We start from the raw sequence: 22,884 nt of genomic DNA, 5'->3' as shown, positions 1-22,884 counted from the left end.
CAGGCTTTAAAAATAGGACAAAGTGTGTTTCTCAATAGGAACAAAAATATAATGCTTAGTTGTGAGCAATTGTAGCGGAAGCAGCTCCATTGGAAGAAAAATTCAAGGAGAAGAATGGCAAAGAGAAAGAGCAATGAAAATCGCGGAGGAGGAACCAGCCCGTGTCTTCCTTTCAAACCTTATGCCCAAAAAAAAAAAAAGAGGTGTTGCATCAAAGTGCACACCCTAACATTGCTCGCTCGCTCTTCACTGCATAGCGCAAGCAGGTGTCCGCCAATTAAATATATACACTTGTCTAGCTTTTATTCTCTTTGGCACTTAACCTCCATGAATGGCGTCCTCTTAACTCCTTCACTTCGCATTCAAAGCAGGCCCGAGTAATGCTTAACAAGCCATCGTGCGTCGGGGGCCCACCCCGCCGCATCTCCTCCATGAAAGAGACTTTGTTCAGGCGACCGAGCCGCTCAGATGGGGCAGAAGTCACGCTGCCAGTTAAGCCCACGCTGCATGAGCAATATCGCTCGTTTCCTTCTCGCTTCCTCTCCGTTCGTTTTCTGGACGGGCATCTCTGTGGTGTTTTCATTAAAAAGCCACGCTTCAGTGTCTAATCCAAACTGCTGTGGCCTTTCTTGAGCAATTCTGACTGCTTACCTCAGCTTTCAATCATGGCCTCTCTTTGCCGTGGCTAATGCCGGACAGTCGCGTGCACCAACAAGACAAGAGGACACAAAGGTCAAGAAGAAGAATGGTGGGAGAGGAGAGGAGGGGTGGAGCAGACAGACTAAAAGTCCAGTTTCCATTGCGATGGGACCACGTCTCTTCCGCTCCACCGACCGCCGCGTCCCAAATTGCCCTGTGTGACTTTAAACGGTAAACACTGGGGGATGGGTGGCTAGGGAGTGCATGTGAGATGCTCAACGGGGTCCCTCGTAAAAGTCTTCTCATGCAAAGGATGTAGTTTCCATAGATACAACCCCGCACTGCCGAGCCACGTCGCCCTCCATGAATGCATCTCCAGGCGCACGTCGCTGCGTAAAGCTAAACGGACCGTCCTGGAAAGAAGGAGCGGGCCGCGAGCGGGACGAGGCATCAGAGGAAAACGAGGGGCCGAGGTGGAGGAAGATGTAGAAATAGCACTCCATTATTCATGATGTGTGTTTCATGTGCTTGGTGACATCTGGGACAGGCGTGATAATGAGGGTCCCGAGAGAGGGAAAGTCACTCACACACACACATCCCAATCCACTGCAGTTTGTAGAAATATGCTAACCTCGGTTCACCTCCTGGATACACACACCTCTGACTCCAAACTGAGCTTTAGAGTGTTAATTCATGAAAGGAGCCTGCCTGTTCCACCCAAAAACATGCAAAAAAAAAAAAAAAAAAATAGTGGACAATTCCAATCCTCCTACCAAGTTGTTTTGCTTCAGCTGTAGATAAACAACATTGTTGAATATATGGTGTGTGTGTGTGTGGTGAGGTGCACTTCAGCTTAGCCCATGGCCTGAGGCCGTGAGCTGCATTAGCAGCACTGAGTGGGTTGCCTGGTCTGCAACCAGCATCCCCCCCCCCCCCCCCCTACCTCCACCCCCACCCAAGCATTAGAGTGCTGGTGGCAGAGGAGTGTCACTGCCCAGCATGGAGAAAGACGGGGCTTAACTCGTCACACACACATACACACGTGCAAAGGCATGTCCACGCCCGTGTTTACCAGAGAGGCTCGTCGAAATCTCAGGCAGCAAAGTAAACAAATAACCCCAATGTGACTTTTGAAGAGTCATTTGACTCTTTAAAGTTGCTCATTGCTACATCTGAGCATGACCTTGAGCTCCAGTTGTCCACACCAAGTCTGCTTTTTTAAACGCTACTGTTCCAGCAAGACCCCAGCGCGCAATAAAGCCTTGACTTTAGTTAACCGCATCAAACAGAGCTTGTGAGCCACTCAGAATTAGTTCATTATAGTGTTGGTGTGGGGACTGTGTGTGATTGCTCAGCAAACACTGCGTCGGATCAATAGGTCTGATTGCCAGGTCATGTCGGAACATGACACTTGGAGGGCCACCAGGGATCACATTTGATTCTTGATTATGTCTCTGCGTGACCCCGTCACCACGAGAAATACAGACCTCATTTTGGCTATCGTGACAAATATAATGACTTATTTGCAATGTATTTTTTGAATGTTTCAATAGTACAAATATTTATCTTGACAAGACTGTCACTAAGCCGTGTTACATATATGATACAATCATGTGAAAAGGACAAAAACATGGCCTTAAAACTTTAAACAGAAATCATTTTGAAATGTTATGTTATGAAAGGATTGGTGGGGATTAAAAGAAAATAGACTATTGTGGCCAACCAAACACTGAGAAGCAAACTGGACATTTAAATGTTTCCTTAAAGACAATTTCTTGGAAAAACGTGCCGTAATCTCCCGGCGCTAATCCGTCTCTCGCTAACCTAAACAAAGCAACAGAGGAAAAGGGTTAAAACCTCTTGACTTAAATCTTATTTCTTAAACCAGTCCAGGCAAGAGATCTCCTTTCACTTATTCGCACTAAGCCTTGGCACACGCTTTCATTTGTGATAGTGACTCAAATACTTAGAAAATGACAATAGTGATTTAACCTTAATTGGGGCAATGACAAAAAAAAAAAGTTAAAATCAGTAAATTTGACCTAATATGGAGTAAGTCTTCCTCTGTATTGTCACTAAGTCTGGCTTGAAGGCGGAGATGGTGGCCAGATTTGTGTCAGAGTGATGTGCTCTCGGGGACTTTCCCATCTCTCCCTCTTACACTGATTGACACTGATACGGCGATGCTCGACAAACACGCTCATACGCCATGTGTGTTACACGGCAGGCCATGCAGAGTGTTCCGTGTTAAGTGCACGTGAGCGGGCGTGTGTCGTAGTGTGTAAATAGTCAATAATAGCCGACACTTGTCAGCCCTTTCCTGAACACACACAAAGCCTGTGGTTGGGACATTGTTGTTCTCCGTCTCAGCCCCCCCCCCCAACTCAGCACCCGCCCCCCTAAAACTGGCCTCTCAAGCAGAAATAATTATGCCTATTGTGGCCCTCGCGCGCACACACATGCACGCACACACACACACGCTTGTGCTAATTAACACACTCTTCCACGTGCCTACTCAAGCTAACTGAGTAAAAGATGGCTGCCAGCAGCCCATCTGCTCCTGCCTCGCTCTCACTCTCACTGAGGTAAATGGGACAAAATTACACGTACAAAAGAGAGGGAAGCACTCATTGAAGTGAGCAAACTGCAAAACACTGTCATGCGGTCGGATTGTACGTGAGCGTATAAACTGACGCCATCTTGCAATTTCCTTCCTTGCATGGAGGTTTTATTGCATGTTTGGCTTCATGATATCAGCTGCATGATGTGCCCCCCTTCTTACACACACCCTGCTGTGTGCCACATGGGGCAGCAGTGGCAGGATCATTGAAGGGATGGAAGAGAGAGTGAGGAAACGTGATATCACTGGACAGTTTGGGAAGGAGGGGGGGGGCAGTCAATGAGGTTGTGTCCCATGAGCCCTGGGGAGGCCATGTGCTCCCCAGCCTCCCACCGTCACACCACGGCGAGCTGAGCGAGTGCAGCTTTAATGTAGCCCAGGTTAATGTTTAATGGCTTTTCCCTTTTCAGGCGGGTTCATGTCAAATCTGGAAATGGTTTTATTGTGTCACATTCAAAGAGGCTTGTACATTTGTTCTCCCTAGAAATGAATGCATTTGTCGGACCAGTGTTTACACGAGTACATGGTGTCTCAGACAAGCGTTTCTATTCATGTATTCTTTGCTCTGTGGGCACAAACTCAGATTTACTAACAGACACCTGAGTGGAGTCTTAAGAAGACATTTAATTACTAGAATAAAAACTACTAGAATAAAAACAGTACCGTATTTTCCGGACTATAAGGCGCACCTAAAGACCTAAAATTTTCTCAAACGCCGACAGTGCACCTCATAGTCCGGTGCGCCTTATATATGGACCAAATTCCTAAATTTAAACTGGCCCGAAGCATTGTGTCATGAAATCAATGATAAGTGGCCCGCTGAAGACTATGAATCATGAATTAAAAAGACAATGGATCCTTATTTTGTGATTATAAAGTAATTTGACTTGCCTGAAGTTGAAATAAAAAAGATAAAATGGAGAATGATTTGATTTGGATTAAAAACCTGACATGATATATTAATGGTGCACCTTATAGTCCGGTGCGCCTTATATAAAGACAAAGTTTTAAAATGGGCCATTCATTGAAGGTGCGCCTTATAGTCCGGTGCGCCTTATAGTCCGGAAAATACGATACATATGACACAGCAGAGATCAAAGTGACGCAACTACGAAACTGATCAGTTTAGATTCGTCAGTGACCCTTGTTTAGCTTGATTTCAAATAAACCATGTGAGCACCCTCGTGTTTGCGAGAGCGTGTGGTTTGAACCAGCTGACACCCAACGAGGATGCCAGGGGCCAAGAATTGATCAGTAATGTAGCCTGTAAGTGACCTTGCCTCTCAGCGACACCCATTAGGATCCAAACGTGGATTCGTTTTACCCATTGACGTTAAACTATGATTCAATTTGACAATATTATACTAGGTGGAAGCCGAGTTGGGCATCTTCTGTGGGCCATCCATGTGGCCATAGCCATCTGCTGGTCCAGTCTGGATGCATCGGAGCCACTCATTAGTTCTCTGCTGGTTACTCTGACAGTTTAAATCTGTGCTCGTGGTGATTTTTTTTTTTTTTAGGCCCGTCCACTAACTCTTCATCTCTATGTCACTACTTCAATTCTCCTTCAGATCATTTCTCCAATTGTGCCTTATGTGGGCACAAACACACTTGTACAAGACTTCACACCAATGACGGTACCGGGACGGGCAAGTGAAAGGGAACTAGGTCAGTCTGCCTGCACCCCCCCCAACCCCTCCCCTCTTAAAACCCCCTTATAATGTTCTGGCTGGATAGGAAAGTGGGACACAGGCAGAAATGTAAAACACACACACATATTAATATATACACACAGACACACACACACAAACAGATGGGGGACATGTGCGACTGTCAGAATGGAATCGGTTGGGCTTGCGAGGGCAAGGCCGCATGGTGTTATGTCATCAACTCAAGCATTGGGCCAATTTTTTTTCCTTTTCGTTGACTAGTTCTATGAAAGCAAGGTCATTGTTTTCCAACTGACAGGTGACTGGGTTTATTTGTTGCATGGATTTAATGTTTGATTGGCATGCGCAGATAAAAAGAGGGTCAAGGTTGAACGGGCTTCACTGTGAGGGCTCGCAGCGTTTGTGCCGTCTAGCGTTTGTACAGAGGCGAGTGTCGAGTTCAGTGAGCAGCTCATCATGTTCAGCATCTGATCTTCACACTCACTGCTCATCAAGTGACCTATATAGCCATACATACACACGGCAGCCTCGTGACGCCATACCAAACACGGGAAGCATCTTGAAGTTCACAATCAAATCAGATCTTTGTTATCCAGATACGTGTCAAACTAACAAACAAACATTTCAATGCATCCACGGATTATTTACAAAATAAATAAAAATACCCAACGTCAGCTACGGCCATATATGCCTGCATATGTATATTTCTTTTTGTGCTTGTCCTCATGTCAACTACTAAACTAAACCTTGACGCCTGTTTATGAGACACAATGTTGGACTTTGCATACATAAGATATAAAACACCATCTGCCGGAACCTGAGGCCATTCTTGCCCTACTAGCCTCCTTGCTTCATTTTCCTTTCCTTCTATCATTCCACCATTGCACTTGCACATATCGTAGCCTGACACATTTTTCAAGAGCTATGATCACATAATAAAAGACACATCATGGAAATAGAAAAAATCATAAAGGCTTGACACTACAGTTTTTTTTCTCCTCACATGTAAATGATGTCCATCCAACTCCTTTCTTCAAGTGCATAATAGTAAGCCCAAGACCCGATGAAAGAAACTATACGCAAAGTCGGGAATGTCAATTACAGTTATCGTCAAGATTTGACATTTGTATCAATGAGATGTAAACGGAGAAAAGAAAATGTCTGCCCAGAGGAGGCTGAGTAAAGAGGAGGGGGGGGGTTCAAGCTGGAAGGCCAGCTCAGTGATCCAGAACAGTGAGCAGACAGAAAACACAAAAAAGTCAACATACGTCAACTGTCATGCGTCGACACAAAGTAGATCAAAACCATCCTGATTCCTACAATGACATACAAAACATCTGCCGGCAGATATAAAAAAAATAAATAGAAAAAAAATGTCTTACCTGGGACGATAGAGACCGTGTCTCTCTCCCAGGATACGACGCTGACGTACTCCTGCACGGCAGTGGGGATGAGGCACTTGAACACGGCTACGTTGCCCCGCATCGAGCGCTGGTCCGCCACCCGCACAGTGTAGGGCTCCCTGAAAACTACACACGTACACACAAAATATGTTTGCCTGTTTTTGAGCTTTGTTTGATTAGGTCCAAGCGTTCAACATTAATAGCTTGCATTAGATAAGATAATCACTGGATGTTTTTTATTATCATTCAGAATAATAAATCATTTTTGTTCAGAACTTTATGCTGCCCACTTCCCCCCCTCAATATGTTGCATGAGCAGAAGTTCATTAGCAAAAACGGAGCTTGGAACTGTCAAAAGGTTGCTCAGGAACTGGTGTTGGAATACTTTACTATGCAATCAGAACTAGCATATGTTGTTGTTGGATGGGATTTTACGATAATTTACATCACTTTTTAAAATTTTTTTAGATCCAAATACGAGACCCCCACTAAGTTCCTCTGCAACCTGTTCAAGAGACACCAGGGCCCAACAGAGGCTACAGGATGTTTGGTTCACGCTAATCCCTCGTCTCCTGCAGCCAGGCTTTTGGGTCATGAGGGAATGACGGCAACGCCCGGCTGGCATGCAGCTCAGGGTCCTGGCTCAAATCCACAACTTGGCGCTAGTATTAGTATTAGAATGAATATGAGTATTAGTTCTGCTTGGTGTTGGAAGGCAGAATATGAAAGCAGATGTTGACGGCAGGAGGGAAGTGCGAGGGGGGGGGGACTGGCCTGAATGAACCGCAGAGAACAGACGCGGGGCAACTACTAGTATATCATCCAGATTTACTCTGGCGGTGATTTGAGGTTACTATTTGTTGAGTAATTTCAATCTCTTCTTGGGAATCTCAATTTGTAGTTCTGCAATCCCCAAATGTGCGATTTTACAAGAGATGAGATCTGGCTTATTAAAGCAGCGGCACGCGGTCTAATCAATGAAAAGCACCAATTAGGGTTGTTAATGAGAGATAATTAAAGAAGTGTGCTGTGGCTATATTTAGTTTGACACAGGAGGGCAGTTTGGAGAACTTGGGTGGAGAGGAAGGAGTGAAGAGGGAATAAATGACAGCACAGAAGCTGCATCTGGTCAGATTTTCCAAAAATAGACAATTGAATTGAATCAGTCGACCAGCAATATTTCTCTCCTGCAAACAGCAAATACAAAAGTTATTTTTGCTAATGCAACGACAGTACACTCAAATCAGTCGTGACACTTTTTGTCAAATTTAATTTGGATCGCTGAATCAACACATTTAAGGTGCTTCTTATCTTCTGTGTGTTTTTTAGCTTTCATGACACTGACGCGTTACATCGGGATAATGTCACGTGCTTCCGTCAAATGGTTGTGCTCTGTTTATTATGTTCTAGGTCATTCTGGATTTGGGTTCAGACGGACTATTTTGGGCCAGGTGATCCTGTGAGTGAACTAGTCTTTTATTTCCGCTGCTAATCACATCCACTCTACTCATCATGCAGAGTCTCATTTTGACCTCCGGGGACTCACACCCCCAACCCAACTAGTCAACCAACTCACCAGCTTTGATGCGGATGTTGGGGCTGCGGATTTTGCCCGCCTGGTTCTCGGCAGTGCAGAAGTAGTCGTTGTCATGGATGTAACTGTTGTAGGCGGAGGGCAAGAAGGAGTACAGTTGCAAGGTGCCATTGGCGTACACGTGGCGGATGTGGGGCACGTCGTAGATGTCGTCGCCGGTGGCCAGGTACCAGCGCAGAATGGCACTGGGGGTGCCCCCTGCTGGACAGGGTAGGGACACCCCCACCGAGCTGGAGTAGGTTACCCTCTGCAGGGAAGCGTTCACAAAGTACAGCCTGGTAGAGCTCACATCCTCACTGTGTACTGAAGGGGCAAAGAGAAAACAGGACATCAGGCAAATGTATCGCAAAATAAATCATAACAAATGTACGTCAAATGTCCAGCTGCAAACATTCGTCACGTGATGCAGAAAGCCAGGGATTTGGGCCAAAGCCCGTGGTGAATAAGGTAGATGGGGAAGGGGGCGGAGCCTGCTACCTCAATACAGTTGTACGCTTACACAAACAAAGAGGAAGCGAGAGAACACTGATGATAGGTTATGTGATTGGAATTTCTATGCCAGACGCAGATTTAAGTCTGTTTAATCTCCTTACATATTTAACACACACACAAATGCACGCACACAGAGAGACAGACATACAGCACTCATTGGCATTCACATGAAACACATTCAGAGAACTAAGAGTGAGAGGAAAGATGGAGGTAGGGGGTCTTGAAAATTTGGGGTCACCATAGAAAAGATTAAGTGAGGAAAAACTACAAGGATAGACATATAAATGTCTTGCTATGTCTTTATTATAATTTTTACGGTGACCGTGTAGTATTAGAATATTGATTTTTTTTCAAAAATATATGTTTACCTAATAGAATTTATTTTATATAGCGTATTAAACCACAGATTTTTTTGGGGTGTGTCACAACTATAATTTTTTTTCTAGACAATTCAATATTGGCAAAACTGTCATATAGGTCTTATTTTGTCTGTAACAATAAAGTCACGATATATTCTTACAATATAGTATAGTTAATATAGTCTAACAGTGCTTTTATACCAGATCCTTTCATCTATTCAGGATACATAAAAGTCTGTCTGCACGAGATTAATGTGAGGAACATAAAAGTTGAAGGTAGTTGCCGTAAAAACGTCCGCTGGGTTATGATTTAACCCAAATAACTCCATGAAAGCTAAAAATGGCTGTACTATAACAAAATGGGTTAAACACCTGCTCAACACAAGTGACGCTTGTAGATCAACACTGTCACCACCGCTGCTACTAACTTTACCATCTTGAGCTGAAGTGAAAAATCACAATCACAAGTGAGAGTGCCCCAAAGCCTGAGATTGATCAAACTGGTCAGAATGTTACAGATGGTATATGAAATGTGACTGACAGCCCAATGGCGAGCAGAAAAAAAAAAAAATCCAGGTCAGACTCCCTCCCCACTGCAGATTACTGATAATGGCCCCTGAGCATAAAGCCATATTAAAGATTGCAATATCTATAATCTCCCAATCGGGGGACAGGGCTAAAGTAGAGGAGTGCGGGGGTCACCCTGAGAGCTTGGGGGAGGGAGGAGTGGGCTCTGGTTGTGGATTACATGCCCGGGGGCCCGGGCACACAAGGCTGGGGAGCACTAGGGGGACTGATGGAGCAGGAACAGAAACAGGATCAGCGCAAACTCCCGCCACTCAAAATCAGCGCATGCACCACGCAACTGCACAAACAAAAGCAAAAGTCACAATAGGAGGAGACAATGTGTTGTCAAGGTGATAAACATTTGGGGATTTTAGAATGAGAAAAATATAAAAGGGTCTTTTTTTTGTCTCATCCCTCTCCAAAGTTTTGAATATTTTTTGACTCCCAAACAAAAAGAAAGTAAGACGTGTAAATACTGGAAAAATTCCGTACTTATTGTAGCAGAGTCCGGAAGAAAGCCCGGCACCGACAGTCGAGTACTGCACGGGCTGTCAGAGCCGCAGCCGCTATTTTATACATCCTGCCAGAGCGCCGCATGAATATGTATGTTGTAGAGGTAGAAGTCATAACCTATGCAAGGTTTCATCATGCATAATGCAGCTGATCTGCGCTTCAGCAAGATGTGAGTATGCACCATGCAACACTCACACACAACTGGAATGGAAAGCGGTGGTAAACAAAGCCCAGAGCCGCCACCGGTGTTTCAACATACATGTGCCTTCGCACCCCTGTGCCCAACCAGACGTGTAGTAATGTGTGTTCCTCTATTATCGCCATCCATCTGCATTAATTTGACAGCAGTCTCTATCAAATTGGGTGATGGCGGTTCTTTCCAATGACAAGTAAAAAGTAACTTCTAAAGTTGTGTTTTTTGACAAATGGGGTATAATGTGGAGAAAACTGAAGCGGAGGAGGTAAAAGTGCACGGGGACGGTCACAAGGGGTGTGAATTGAATATTGGGGGGATGTCAGGAGATAAAGGTAGGTGTAAGCTTGTAGCTAATCCTCGGGGGTCTCGTGTAAGTGGGCGGGGGATGCGCTTGGGGTTACATCTAATCAACGGAGGGATATGGTAGTTCCCACCTACTGTCTTTATGCACGGCCTGTCCCAAACAATCTGCTATGCCCTCCGCCAACATCATCCCACCCAGCCACCCCCGGCCTGTGCTGTGTCAGTGGAAAAAGAAAAGTGTGCTACTTCAGCAGTCCCCTGGGACCTGCTCCCCCCCTTACATCAAAGCAGCCAGTTTCTCTCCTAATGTGAATATCAAATCTGTGGATCACAAGTCCCAGCACAGTCTGCATAAACGGCCCCTCCCCCCAGCCTTTAATTCTGCCTAGTGATGAGGGAAAGAGAGGGAGGGGAGTTGCTGCGAGAGGAGGAAACGATGGCGGGAGGGGAGCGATGGAGATCGAACAAAAACAACCACTTGCTTCATGAATTTGACATTTGCCGAATGAATCTAGCCCAAAAAATACGCCAGTCGAACACTGCGGTGTCTTTTGAGTTTTGCGTCTGTTCCTTAACTTGCCATCAACTTAGAAATGCAATTATGGATGCCTGCAGTGACTTTCACATCTCAAGTTTGCAGCAATAAACTAATAGTTGTTCACAGTCAAAATGAGAATATGTGATTCTGAAGAGCAAGGCTACAATGATGCAAATGCATCACACTTGCCTATTTGAAATCATCATGTACATCCAGAGTGGTCCACATGCATTTTATTTTTACAATCTTGTACATTGCATCAATATTTTTTAAAACTGAATTGTGCAAATGCGAAGCTGCCTTGATAATGTCACCCAGTGGAGCCGGCAGCTCTGTCATTGAGCGGTGCCTACTGCTCACCATGCAGCTTTAATTGTGCAGCCTTGCAAAGACAGCACTGGGAATTGGACTGCAGGGAAGGGAGGGCCAATTTAGCATATTTCTATTTGCGGAGGTTGAGCTGCATATGGGGGACACATGGGTGAAGGATCGCCTTATTGCTTCGTGAGATAGATCAAATTCACGTTTTTTGGTTTATTTTGAACGGCTCACCTTTTAATAGGAGCCTCAAAAGAAGGCCCACACTTGGCAGGCCGCTGGACGTTAAATTGCTCAGAATCCATTCCACGCGGACATAATAAAAAATTGGACTGAAAGCACCCAACTTTTATAGAATATTTCAAATTGGTCGAGAATTACCGGCATTGTGCTTTAATTGACTCTTTTAACCAATTCGCGTTAATTACACTGCCTGCTAAACGCGCGTGCCTTTTTCCTTCCGCTCCCATTTTTTTTTTTTGCACTTGAGCGCGTATATTCCAAGGCAAAAAGTGACAAATAAACTTTGCATTTCCGTTTGTGTATGCATAATGCGTAAGAGCCATATGTTTAGAGCAAGCACAACAAGGGTGTCCCCGTTCTCTTAATTCTGCGCGCCATTACGCACGCGACACACACGCAAACACGGGCGCGCGCAAAAGGGGCGCACACCCCGCCAGGCGCGCGAACACGTCTGGGGGTCCAGGTGCTCCATTAGTGAGGAACATGACCGGGCAAGTCTGCAATCTGGCCCACCTCCCCTCCCCTGGGTATGGACACCCTCATTTGCGTAAATTCACATGCACGAAGGGCTCACCGTGACTTCATTAATTCCTTCTTCAAGTTGATAAATAAATAAAGGGGAGATTCGATATAGTGTCTTTAAGAAAATAAAAATTACAAATAAAGGGGGGAACGACTAATTGCAATAAAAAAAGGTGCGAGAAGAAAAAAAAAAACCCTCGAATTTGTGTTTGTGTAGAAAGCAGACGTATGGCTTCCACATTTTAATTTAAAAATGTCACACATTCGTTGATACAAAGGCCCGGATGTGCAAAGGGTGCTTAATTTCTGCAATTTTCGATGCAGATGTGTCCAGATTATAAAGCACTTTAATAGAAGAGGATCAACTTGGCAGCAGGATGGGGGATTTATTTCACAGGGAAGAAAGAAAAAAAATAAATGTACTAAAATCAACCCCTTTACGTTTACAAATCAATTTCAAAGCTGAATGTCAAAGCAGCTAATTGCACCAATTAGGGCCTTTATGCGGCTTTATCCCGATTTAGCCAAAAGGGCCGTTGTCGGGGAAATGCCTTTTGTTAATCAAATTACTAATAGCAATAAATTGTCGCTAATTACAAAAAATAATGAAAGTGCCGAAAATATCCTGAAGGAAATGGCTCGTTTTGTGGAGGAGCGATTGGACACGGCCTTATCAAAACAGCTGCAATTAGCAAAATATGCACAATGAGTGGGAAATTAATCGATAGAAACCACACGCGTGCCTTGTGAAAACTTTAAAGAGCGCAAAATTTGGGGTGCATTTCGTTGCAATAGACGGGATCGATTGAAAGATGTGCATGATTTGCATGTTTTCCACCTCTCGCTGTATTTGCACCTCATTCTCTCCATTCAGCCATTTTACATATTCATATCCCAACTGGTAATGCGAAAAACAATCCAGGCGTCACGGGCCCGAGCTCGAAAGCGCACATCTCGCACAAAAACACACTTTTTTAGCATCACTTTCTTAAAAACATGCGCATTTGAGCCGTCCTTTGCATTTGTGTCTTAAAAATAAGCGTGAATATTTTCTATTAATTAGACGACGCCTCAAAGCGGCAGCCTCGCATCACATTGCGAATGAATGCATTTACAATATTTTCGATCGATGGTCGCCGTTAAATCAACTTAGAAACTATCATACTCACTAAATGACAATATGGAATTTGCCTTACCTTCTTGGAGAGAGTACAGCAGGAGTAAAGTTACAAGCCACATGCCATAAATAGCAGGTATATTTTTGGGAGATATTTGCAATCCTGGCGAGCGTGAGGCGCAGGGGTTTATTTTTCCTAATTTTTTTTTTTTCTTTTTTGGGGGGCCAGGTGGGTCTCCGTGCTGGACTGGCGACTGTGTTCCCCGGAGGTCTCTCCAGCCCTGCCGCCCCACTAAGAATGGATGGGAAAGGAGAAGAGCCTCAGCCCCGCCCAAGTCCCTCCTCTCTTCGCGGGACTAGCGCCGTGAACAAATCCAACATCCACCTTCCTCCAGTGGACGAGTGGTCCGGGGTCTGGCGGAGGGGATACATATGGGTCTCGGCCGTCTTGGTCCATCCGTGACCCAAATTTAGGGTCTGGATTGCTTGGCACCCAGGGGAGCGCGCCCACCTGTGAGCGCAGGATGACCCTTTGCGCAATGTGGACCAGACAAGATGCGCATCGCATTGGAATCGAAGCGCTATGGGACGAACGTTACCCCTTTTTGTACATGTGTGTGTGTTTTTTGGAATCTATTTCGAGTATCTGGACTTCTATTACATTGATATCATATTGTTTTTCCTCTGCAGAAAGCAATGAGAATGGAGCGCAGCTGTGCGCTCAAGCATTGGTTGGGTGGATGGGGGGGCTGTGACAGAAGGTAGAGCAAAGATGTAGGTTTTTTTTTAGCATCTAAACACAAAATGTGAAAGTCTCTACAGTTTACTTAAATTAAAAAAAAGGGGGCTATAGATCAGATCCAGCTTATTAAATAATACATTTTAAGTTGTACTGAAAACGAACAAGATGTGACAAAAAACATTTCATGAGGTGCAACGTCGGATTGTGTGCGTTTTTGCTGCATGGTCGGATTTTTTTTTTTTTTTTTAATTCAAACAAATTCAAACGGTGGTTTAACACTTTTCATAATGAAATTTCATTATGAAAATTGTTAAACTTAAAAACTTAAGTTACCACCCTTTACATTTTTTAACCATTTTGCTAAGTTAATATCGTCACGATTCTATCTACAGCCACCTATATATCTCATCATATATGCAGTGCGAAATTATTCAAGTTCACGTAACTATAGTCTGGGATCTATTACTTGTTCACTACAGCTAATGTATCTTTGTTGATGTAGTAGCTATGCCAACGATTAACGTGACAAACAGAGCAGTTAACGCCCTTCCACTAGATGGCAGAATGTTCAATTCACTTGTGTGTCCACCTGTTGTCATTGTCAGCAAAAGTTCATGTTCAACAGGCCCCCTGCCCGGGTTACACGCAATGTAAAGTAATGAGACAATATATTTTGAGTGACATTGTAGTTTGTTGATGTGCCGTGTCTTTTTTTTAAACTGTAAACTGCCAAACTGTCTCAAAAAAGGTTGGGAAACTTCCAAGTTAAACTGTGTTGTGTACTCTCATAAACCGTTCTGCAACGCGTCCAATAGCAGCGGATATCTGTGCAGAAATTTAACACACTGCTGACGCCTGCTGGTTGAATGTAATATAACATGCAGCCCGTTTTTAATGCACATAAACAAAACAAAAATATTGCAACTTAACTTTGATCTGCAAACTTAATGCAAACCGGTTAATGGCGTGTGCTTTGATCAGAGTTGCACACAAGAGTGACTAACGTGTGATTAGTGGGATTGAGGCATAAGAAAAACCATCTTTATGTTAGCCAGCTATGCTAGGCTAGTAAAGGTTCCATCAAGTACAGCCTTAAAAAAAGTCAATTAAATGCTACACAATGCTAATTAGTCTGAGGTCCAGCCATTGTCTTTTTTTCGGTTCATTAAACAATTAACTCCACGCGCATTCTTGTAATGACGTCTTATATTCCACAGTTATCATGTGTTACTTTTCTTACCAATAGGAAAAAGCTGCTTGAAGGATCATCAGGTTGCTACATTTTGTGACAAGAGCTGGAAAAGTTGCACTCGCACTGAATTACTGCAGGTAATTGGAATATACCAAGTGTTTGCAACAAAGGGGGACAGAGTCAACCTGTTGTGTGTATTGCATTGTGCAGCAGTGGTTCCCCAAATGATTGAATTTGACTTAAATTTGCAAGTTAGTCTTTCGATGTTGCTTTTATTTGAGTGTACCCTGACAAAACGAGCAAGACAAGGCATATTTTGCTCCAAACTTTATTTCGTTCTTTCAGTACCAAACAGGTTCAGAGGTTAACACCTAACATCTGTGGGCAAGCTAGAGGCGAATATTTGCGTGCAGCGATGGAGAACGATGGGGCAAGTCTGCACACTGCAGATTCTGATGACGTCTATGGATTCCAAGATGGTTCTTTTTGGATGTTCTCCTTTCTCGTTGCAACCCAACATCCTAATCCAGATAATAATAAATTGTATTGCTTGCGATATCATCACAGTGACTCAGAGGATCAGTGTTACAATTTTTTTTTTTTTTACAGCCAGAGCATGCACTCATTTTGTAACTTGCATAGAACTGATGATCGTCACACTGCCCTCTCCATCAGAATATACATAAACAAACTGAACTACATTCAGAGGTCCATCACAATATCACCAAATATGGGAGTCGGTAATCTGGAATCATTTCAGAAAAAATGATTTCAATTTCCATCAAACGGAATTCTTCATCAACCACTGGCGTATATCATCAACCTAGCCATCCTTTATTATAGTATTGCTAATAGCCAGCGGTTAAAGAATGGAGGCACAGTATAATTTGTATTCTAAAATAAATTAAAAAAATCCCACTACACGATGATGACGTAACACCCGTTGCCCATTCACACTTTAGTTGTTCTCCTCCAGCATTTGTTTGCCTCACAATCCAGAGGTAATCTTTTCAAGGTGCAATTCTATCAATATAAAACGTAAATTCATTTCCTGATGTGTTGCTCATCTTGACACGTCGACTGGCAGAACACTGGTACTACACTACCCAGCGTGCAATATGAGAGCTAGTCACGTGGTCACGGAGGTACTTCGCAATTCACAAGGCAAAACATCTTTTTCGCTTTGCCATTCAAATAACTGTGGTAAAACATTTGCGTGGATTAATACAGTACAAATTAACCAGGACTGGACACGGACAATGCATGGCCATAAAAATTGGATATGATTTTGTAGTATATGAGGTTTTATTAATTGACCTCGCAGAGCTAAAACTATTATTACTGTCAGTGGAATAGAATATATAACCCGCGTTGTTTTTTTTATTTAATTTTTTTAAAGCGTTCTAAATGCAGACTCATGTCACATGCATGAATTGCATTAATTGTTTTCCATAAAAGCAGCAACACTGATAGGACATTAAGAGGATTGTCGAGTTCAAGTGAGATGATCCCTATTTTTGTAATATTTGCATGTAATGTATCCATACTTTGTATTTATACTACATTTTACACAGACGCTAATGATGAGTAAAGCCCTGTTCAGCAAACGTGCTTGGAAAAATAAAAAGAGCGCTTTTGTATTTATGGAAAAATGCGGAGAACTAATTCAATTTGACATAAAGGAGGTCTAAATATTGAACCTTGGTGTCTTTGGTTGAATCATACGTGTAAAACACGTTTGACAAAAGCATCTAAAATCTTTTCTCCTGTGCATAGCATGTACATTTGAAAATCAAAGCCAGGCAGGCACGAAAAGCACTCCTAAGGTTTTTAAAATGCATGCATGTCCTCATTTCTGTTTTGTAGGTTTGGGTTTTGAGTCTACTTTCGTTCCTGAGAGGCCGTTTTCTGTGTTGTCGATCCCTGATGAAGTTACAAGGCACTCCTTACTGCTCGATGGTTGGAGGAGGGAAGAAGGGGGTTGTTGGAGAAGAAGAACAGACATCAACAGCATCTCAAACAGCACCATCTCACCTCATCCAAGTTGTGTTCATCATATTGAAAGAACATGAACTCACTTTTTCTCCTCAAGCTTGGATAGAACAAAGAGAGTGAAGTTCTTCAGCAGCATGAAGCCCATGAGCAGCGCAATAGCTCCGCCCACAGCGGAAGCTATGATGATCGTCAGCGTGTTGTCCACCTCCCTCACTGTGGAAAACACAGAAGTCATCGGCCGCAATATACATCAACGACGAGACCAGAGAAGATTGAGTCGCTCACGCTCGTCCACCACAATGAGCGTGAAGATGGCGCTGTGGTTCTTGTCCTTTTCTTTGGGGTTGCGTCCAAAGCAAGTGTACTGGCCTCCATCCTCAAAGGTGATGTTCCACAACAAAATGGAAATGTTGTGGTTTTGATTCTTGCCCACAAATTCAAAGCGCTCTTTATGCATCTTCACTTTTGGCACCGACCCCTCTGACGGTATCACGGCATCACACACCTTGATGGCAAAAAAGGAAAGCCATCAACCCACGCACAACTGGCCACCATTTTGGAGGGCTTACCGTTTGCATGGTGCCATTGTCATTGAACTGCCATCTAAAGTAAAGGTTCTCAATGCCAATGCAGCTGGCGTATGAGCAGGGCAACATGACCGTGCTGCCATTGACAGCCTGCAGGAAAGGAATCTTGCCGACAATCATCTCCAAGGCCTGAGCAGGCTTCACAACTGAGGAGCGACACGTTAGCATTAGCCCACTTTCTTTCTAAATGCAGCACATACAAGTCCCGCCAGCCCTTCTTCACTTGTGTTTAATGCTCCCACCTAGTGTGTATTGTGGAAACTACATGCTGACAAAGCATTGTGCACAACTCAAGGCACAGGTGCAATGACAGAGGAAGAAACAATGCTGAATCCAAACAAGCTGTACGTGCATCTTACGATGCAGTTCACAATTTGCTCATAACAACATCAAGGTCAAAATGAGGTCGAGCATCTTTGCAGAAAATAAGGGGGGGGGAGTGAAGGAGGTCACATGTGTGAGAGACTGGTATTGATTCCTTCACATCGCGCCCTCGCTATCGCAATTCCTCTTGTGCTATGGTGCATGGTGAGTTTGCAAAAATAGTAACAGTAAGGGTGAAGCGCGACTAACACCTCTCCTGTGTTTGTGACAATTACATCTGCCACACAAAATTCACAATCTGGTGTCAGAGTTGCTGTCACCTTGTTTTGACTAAGGCAGAACATTTGGAGCTGACGTTTCAGAGATGTCACGTTTTTTTTTTATTTTAGCGCATTAAGTGCCTGTATGAATAATGCAAAGCTAATTGAAAACAAATAAGAGCATCTTGTACATTAACGTCAAATGATTTTTGATGCTCTCCAAATGCTTGAGTCAGTCTTGACCACATCCGTTCTTCACAACTTAACTCATTAAAAATCAATTTAGCGGAGAATTTCATCTTGAAGCATCAGCCGCCAAAGCAAAACGACAATAGGGGAGTTGAAACAGTTGATGACATTACCAAGCAGTAGTGCGAGGACCAGGTTCAAGGTTGTGCGTGGATGGCCCAGCGTCAGGGCATCGACCCAGATCCCACGGACGTCCATGTCCATACAAGATTTGCACTCTGAAGCGTTTCAACAGCCAGACTTGCGACAATGTCCTTTCGCCACACTCAGCACTTTATTTGGCGTAATGGATGCTTCTGAAGAAAACACAAAACAATTGAAACTACCAATGAAACATCATACGGACGGAGAAGTTTCAGTGTCCTTCAAATATGAACCTACCTGCTTGTGTTCCCTCCGTGGCCCGGAGCGCGGCGGCTCAGCGGCCAACTCTCACCGTGCTGCACCGTCAGGGTTCACTCAAGGAGAATCCACCAGTCCGCATTCTCACTGCAGCTGCAGCGGCTGCCACATTGCAGGAGCGGCCAAGCTAGAGAGACAATTAGAGAGGAGAGGCAGCCGGACGGGAGGAGACGCTGCCAGTGGAGACCCCCAAAAGCAGCTGACTCCTCCTCCTTCTGCTCACCCCTCAGGCTATCTAGCAACTTTTGCCTGTCCTCTGCGCTGGCCACGTGCCACCATCACCTTCCCCCATATGCCTTCCCTCCCTCCCTCCCTCGGCCCCACTGCTGACTCGGGGTGTGTATGCGGGCACTTTTGTCAGAGTGTTTGTGATGAGCAGGGAAAAGTTCTGCAGTGCAGATTGGGCTTGTGTAATGCGGCCCCAGGGTCGATCCACACCGCACGGCGAGCGTCATTTCCCTGATGCTGCATGTCTGGGTTTGCTACGCCTCTTGTGGACCCCATCATAAACATGCAGTGTGGTATCGATCATGTATCCGATGCTCAAAAGGTCAAATTGTGCTCCGCCGTGATCCGGGCCGTGCAGCTTACAAGTACATTGTTGTGACATAAGTGCTGCAGTCATTTTTCATAACGGGACAGCTCTTCTGCAATAAACATGCATTCAATCATCAGCAAGGAAGACTGCAGCAGTCTTCAGTGCAGGGCAGAATATAAGTACAAGTTGGGGTTTTTGTTCATACTTTTTTTTAACCAAGTATAGTAAGGATTTTTTTTTCCAGATAAATGATCCCTGATGATGGCCAGTGGCCATAATACTGCCTTTGTTTTCTCCACCAAGCTGACAATTAGAGGTGAGATGAAGCAGCGTTGCTCAATACATTAATCATGCATGCCTAGTTTTCATTTTTGGCACACGGGGTGGGGTGGGGGGAGTGAAGAGAAACTCGCTCGTTTCTCACACTGCCTCCTGTCAGCCATGGGTGCCCCGGGACGACACACGCTCTGGACCCTGTGCGTCTGCTTTGCGGCCCTTCAGACAAGTGAGTTCCCTTCTCTTGTAATCCAACTTTATATGTTCACTTTTGATTGTAGAGTGCATTTATTAAGTTTTTTTTGGTTGCAATTTTACTACAGTATTTAATCAGACATGCAAGAAAACTTTTCATGATTGCTTTTACGCTGATTCCAAATCTGCACTAATTTTTTCCTCAAGCACATCAGGTTTTCACAATATTAATAATAACAGAACGTAATAATTAGTAATATTTATGAATTAAGGGTTAGGTTCAGCTACAGGTGGATTCTTCTCAAACACATGCACACACACACTGTAAAATCCTGTTCCTAATATTGTGGTGTTGTCACGTGACATAATTAAGTCCAAACTTTAGCATTAGCTTAGCAGTGGATAATATTATATGCTGCATGCACAAACAAATGTTTGAGAGCAAGTGGGTTGTTTTTCCACTCCGCCTGCGATTGGTTTTGGCTTCACGTCAGTGCTGTCGAGATCAATTAAAAACACACACACGCAAACACACGCACGCAAGCGCACGCACAAACACACGCACACACACACGTACGCACGTACTCACACACATACATGGGTGAGAGTGAAAAGTTAGGAAAGCTTCTCACACTCACCACTACGTTATCGTCGTTATGAAGGCAATGGGTTACTACGATCCGTGTTGATCACTGCCATCTAGTGGTTGTAACAAGCATTTTGCATAACAAGCAATTCTCCATTCATTCATTTCTTGCCTGAGATGCTTTGAGGGTGACCATGAGAGAATCCACGGTGGAGGTGGTCCGAGGGGATTACGTCATCCTGCCCTGCTCCTTTTTCACCTCCAGCCCCCTCTCCCGACTCAACATAATCTGGACCATGGCTCCTTTCTCCAGTCCGGAATCCCCCATTCAGGTCTACACACGCACTTTATTCTTAGTTTTCCTGGAAGAAATGGTGACATCATGATTCCAAGACCAAGAATTCCTTCCAGGTGATCGTGTATGACCACGGCCAGATTATAGAAGACCCCTCCCTCATTGGTAGGGTGGGCTTTACAGGTATAGCCATGATTTAGTTTTTTTAAAACAAGGATTAGACAAACCAACTAAAAGATGGTGACCCACTTGCTTGGAAGGTATCCCATGGAGTGCAGACATCATGGTGAACGACACTCACGTGTCGGACGCTGGGATTTATCGCTGCATGGTCAACAACCCTCCAGAAACGGCAGATCCCGGCATAGGAGAACTGCAGCTCACTGTTTTAGGTACATTTAGACACACATTTTTACTTCTCATGTTGATAACAATGTTAATCTGCTGATTGCGCCAACAGTGGCACCATCGCTGCCCGCGTGCCAGTGGGACGGCGACACAGACGCGGGGGGTAGCGTCACGTTGTCCTGCTCGGTTGCCGAGGGCATTCCCACTCCGGAGATCCACTGGGATAAACTCAACCCAGAGGAAATTTCACTTCCTATCAACATGGAGGGTCAGAATTTGATCTTTACGCTATACAAAATGAGTTCTTTGATTTAATGTCGGTGTCAGCAATTTTATGCCACCCTTGAATGGTAATTTTTAGAGAAGAGAGCCCTTAGCCTTGAAGGTGGGGGTGATACAACTAAAATAAAATAAACACCATTTTACTTTTGTGGAAAATTGAGGCCACTAAAGTCACCACCTTCAAACAAAGTCAATTTAGCACAGAGAGTCAAAATGTATTCAATATTTTGCGAACCAATTGCCAATTAAAATGGGCATCATTTAAAAGCTGGCGTAGGCTAGGCTGACCATATTTTGATTTTCCCAATAAAGGATGCTCAACCCATTTTTGAGATACCGATATGATACTAAAAAACCCAAACAACATGCCGACGTTATAAATTATAGCACCGTCTTTCACAAAATGTTTCTCACCATCTTTTCAGTGTAATAATGTAAATAACAAATCAGTCGTGTCGCAAGGATATTAATTAAACAAATAAAGAAACTCACCTCATTATTTATATCATATTTAGATCTTTCCCTCGTTGCTTTCTTGTCCATTCTGTGTGCCTGGTGTTCTGGAATTAAGGAAGTTAGTCAATTTTCCAGATAAACTTTTTTTCCGGGTCCCGCCCAGTGTCTACGTCACACACACCTGTAACGGTGGTGTACCCCGCATGATATAAAAAAGTCCTCTCAAATGTCATGCAAAACATCAGTCAAATTAAACAAATGCTAATTGGTCCCGCGAAAAACAATTAATACCGCACATTTTCATGAATTTACTACACCCAACCGCGCGCCCGGATAGGGTGTGGACATATCCGGGCAAAACAGGATGTTTGGTCACCTTAACATCGCCCAGGTGAAATGGGTCAAATTCAATGCCATTTGTCCAATCCTATGGAAACATTGCCATCTAGCGGAAAGAAAGCGCAATTGCGGTCTTGGAAGCGCAACTTTGGCGTTGTCTATATTGAATACATTACTGAAAATGTATTGATTATTTCCTAGGCGAGCTGTCGGGTTCAGTCCAGATTATCAATGTGTCCTCACAAACATCCGGCCTGTATCGTTGCTCCGCTTCCAATGTCCTTGGGACGGAGAACTGCTACGTCAACCTGTCCGTCTTCAGCGGTGACCACCACTTTTTTTTCCTCCCTCTCATAATCCAAAATCCATAAACACTGATATGCTTTTGATAACTGTCTGTCAGCGGTGGCAGGGAATTCCTCGGGCATCCTGCAGGGGGTGCTGCTGACTTTGTCCATGAGCCTGATGCTGCTGGCCCTGCTGGTGCTCATGACGTGGCTTCATCGTACAGGCCAGGACGGCCGATGGAGGCTCTCCAAGGAGGAGGAGGATGAGGAGGGCTACAATGAGATCCGCTATACTCCATCCTTGATGAAACGCTCCTTTGTGTAAGACATTTTAGTAACATGACATGGTGCTTTTTAAATAAATTCTCCAAATTATGACTGCCATTTCATTTTTCATTTGAAGAGAATACAGTCACTAGCACTTCAGATATAGAGGG

The 22,884-nt window shown here is 44.1% G+C and overlaps 3 protein-coding genes across 9 annotated transcripts in view; 1 reads left to right on the top strand and 2 right to left on the bottom strand.

The window, feature by feature from the left end:
• The window catches only part of LOC148386111 (cell adhesion molecule DSCAML1-like), a 32,493-nt gene extending 19,082 nt beyond the window's left edge, over positions 1-13,411 (bottom strand). Inside the window, exons 1-3 of one of the 2 annotated variants that reach the window (XM_088398450.1) lie at positions 13,174-13,411; positions 7,909-8,229; positions 6,312-6,458 (exon numbers count right to left, since the gene is read on the bottom strand). In XM_088398450.1, coding sequence (XP_088254576.1) covers positions 6,312-6,458; positions 7,909-8,229; positions 13,174-13,216 — 511 coding nt within the window. In that variant the 5' untranslated portion in view covers positions 13,217-13,411. The remainder of the gene's footprint in view (positions 1-6,311; positions 6,459-7,908; positions 8,230-13,173) is intronic. The other variant, XM_088398449.1, reaches the window with a different exon arrangement.
• Positions 13,412-15,338: 1,927 nt separating this feature from the next.
• Positions 15,339-22,173, bottom strand: LOC148386110 (sodium channel regulatory subunit beta-4-like). 6 transcript variants are annotated; one of them, XM_088398453.1, is made up of 10 exons: positions 22,003-22,173; positions 21,858-21,925; positions 20,985-21,118; positions 20,493-20,802; positions 18,825-18,972; positions 18,557-18,739; positions 17,593-17,756; positions 17,309-17,528; positions 17,107-17,236; positions 15,339-16,977 (listed from the first exon to the last, which is right to left on the bottom strand). In XM_088398453.1, the coding sequence occupies exons 6-10, from the start codon at positions 18,645-18,647 to the stop codon at positions 16,878-16,880; spliced, it is 705 nt and encodes a 234-aa protein (XP_088254579.1). In that variant the 5' UTR covers positions 18,648-18,739; positions 18,825-18,972; positions 20,493-20,802; positions 20,985-21,118; positions 21,858-21,925; positions 22,003-22,173; the 3' UTR covers positions 15,339-16,877. The 6 variants fall into 6 exon arrangements, with proteins under 6 accessions (XP_088254579.1, XP_088254581.1, XP_088254584.1 ...); XM_088398455.1 differs by having other exon boundaries at positions 18,825-20,802; positions 20,985-21,336; XM_088398458.1 differs by having other exon boundaries at positions 18,825-20,774; positions 21,037-21,336.
• Positions 19,796-22,825, top strand: LOC148386109 (immunoglobulin superfamily member 11). The gene is made up of 7 exons (XM_088398451.1): positions 19,796-19,888; positions 20,618-20,772; positions 20,852-20,918; positions 20,996-21,127; positions 21,196-21,351; positions 22,362-22,484; positions 22,564-22,825. Exons 1-7 carry the CDS (start codon positions 19,825-19,827, stop codon positions 22,770-22,772), a joined length of 906 nt encoding a protein of 301 aa, XP_088254577.1. The 5' UTR covers positions 19,796-19,824; the 3' UTR covers positions 22,773-22,825.
• The last annotated feature ends 59 nt before the right edge of the window (positions 22,826-22,884 follow it).

The sequence above is a fragment of the Syngnathus floridae genome, chromosome 15, assembly GCF_059516105.1.
Source record: "Syngnathus floridae isolate MCC-2025c chromosome 15, RoL_Sflo_1.0, whole genome shotgun sequence".
Lineage (NCBI taxonomy): Eukaryota > Metazoa > Chordata > Actinopteri > Syngnathiformes > Syngnathidae > Syngnathus > Syngnathus floridae.
Note: the sequence above shows the minus strand (reverse complement) of the source record. Positions and strands in the feature narration are given on the sequence as shown.

What these genes read in the sequence shown, in the direction of transcription:
- LOC148386110 (XM_088398455.1), bottom strand. Translation starts at nt 18,647, where the DNA reads ATGGACATGGACGTCCGTGGGATCTGGGTCGATGCCCTGACGCTGGGC. An exon ending in GGTCCTCGCACTACTGCTTG is followed by an intron (nt 17,757 to 18,556) that starts GTAATGTCATCA and finishes GTCGCTCCTCAG; the next exon opens with TTGTGAAGCCTGCTCAGGCC. An exon ending in GCTCATTGTGGTGGACGAGC is followed by an intron (nt 17,237 to 17,308) that starts GTGAGCGACTCA and finishes TGTTTTCCACAG; the next exon opens with TGAGGGAGGTGGACAACACG.
- LOC148386109 (XM_088398451.1), top strand. Translation starts at nt 19,825, where the DNA reads ATGGGTGCCCCGGGACGACACACGCTCTGGACCCTGTGCGTCTGCTTT. An exon ending in TGGTAGGGTGGGCTTTACAG is followed by an intron (nt 20,919 to 20,995) that starts GTATAGCCATGA and finishes CTTGCTTGGAAG; the next exon opens with GTATCCCATGGAGTGCAGAC. An exon ending in ACTGCAGCTCACTGTTTTAG is followed by an intron (nt 21,128 to 21,195) that starts GTACATTTAGAC and finishes TTGCGCCAACAG; the next exon opens with TGGCACCATCGCTGCCCGCG.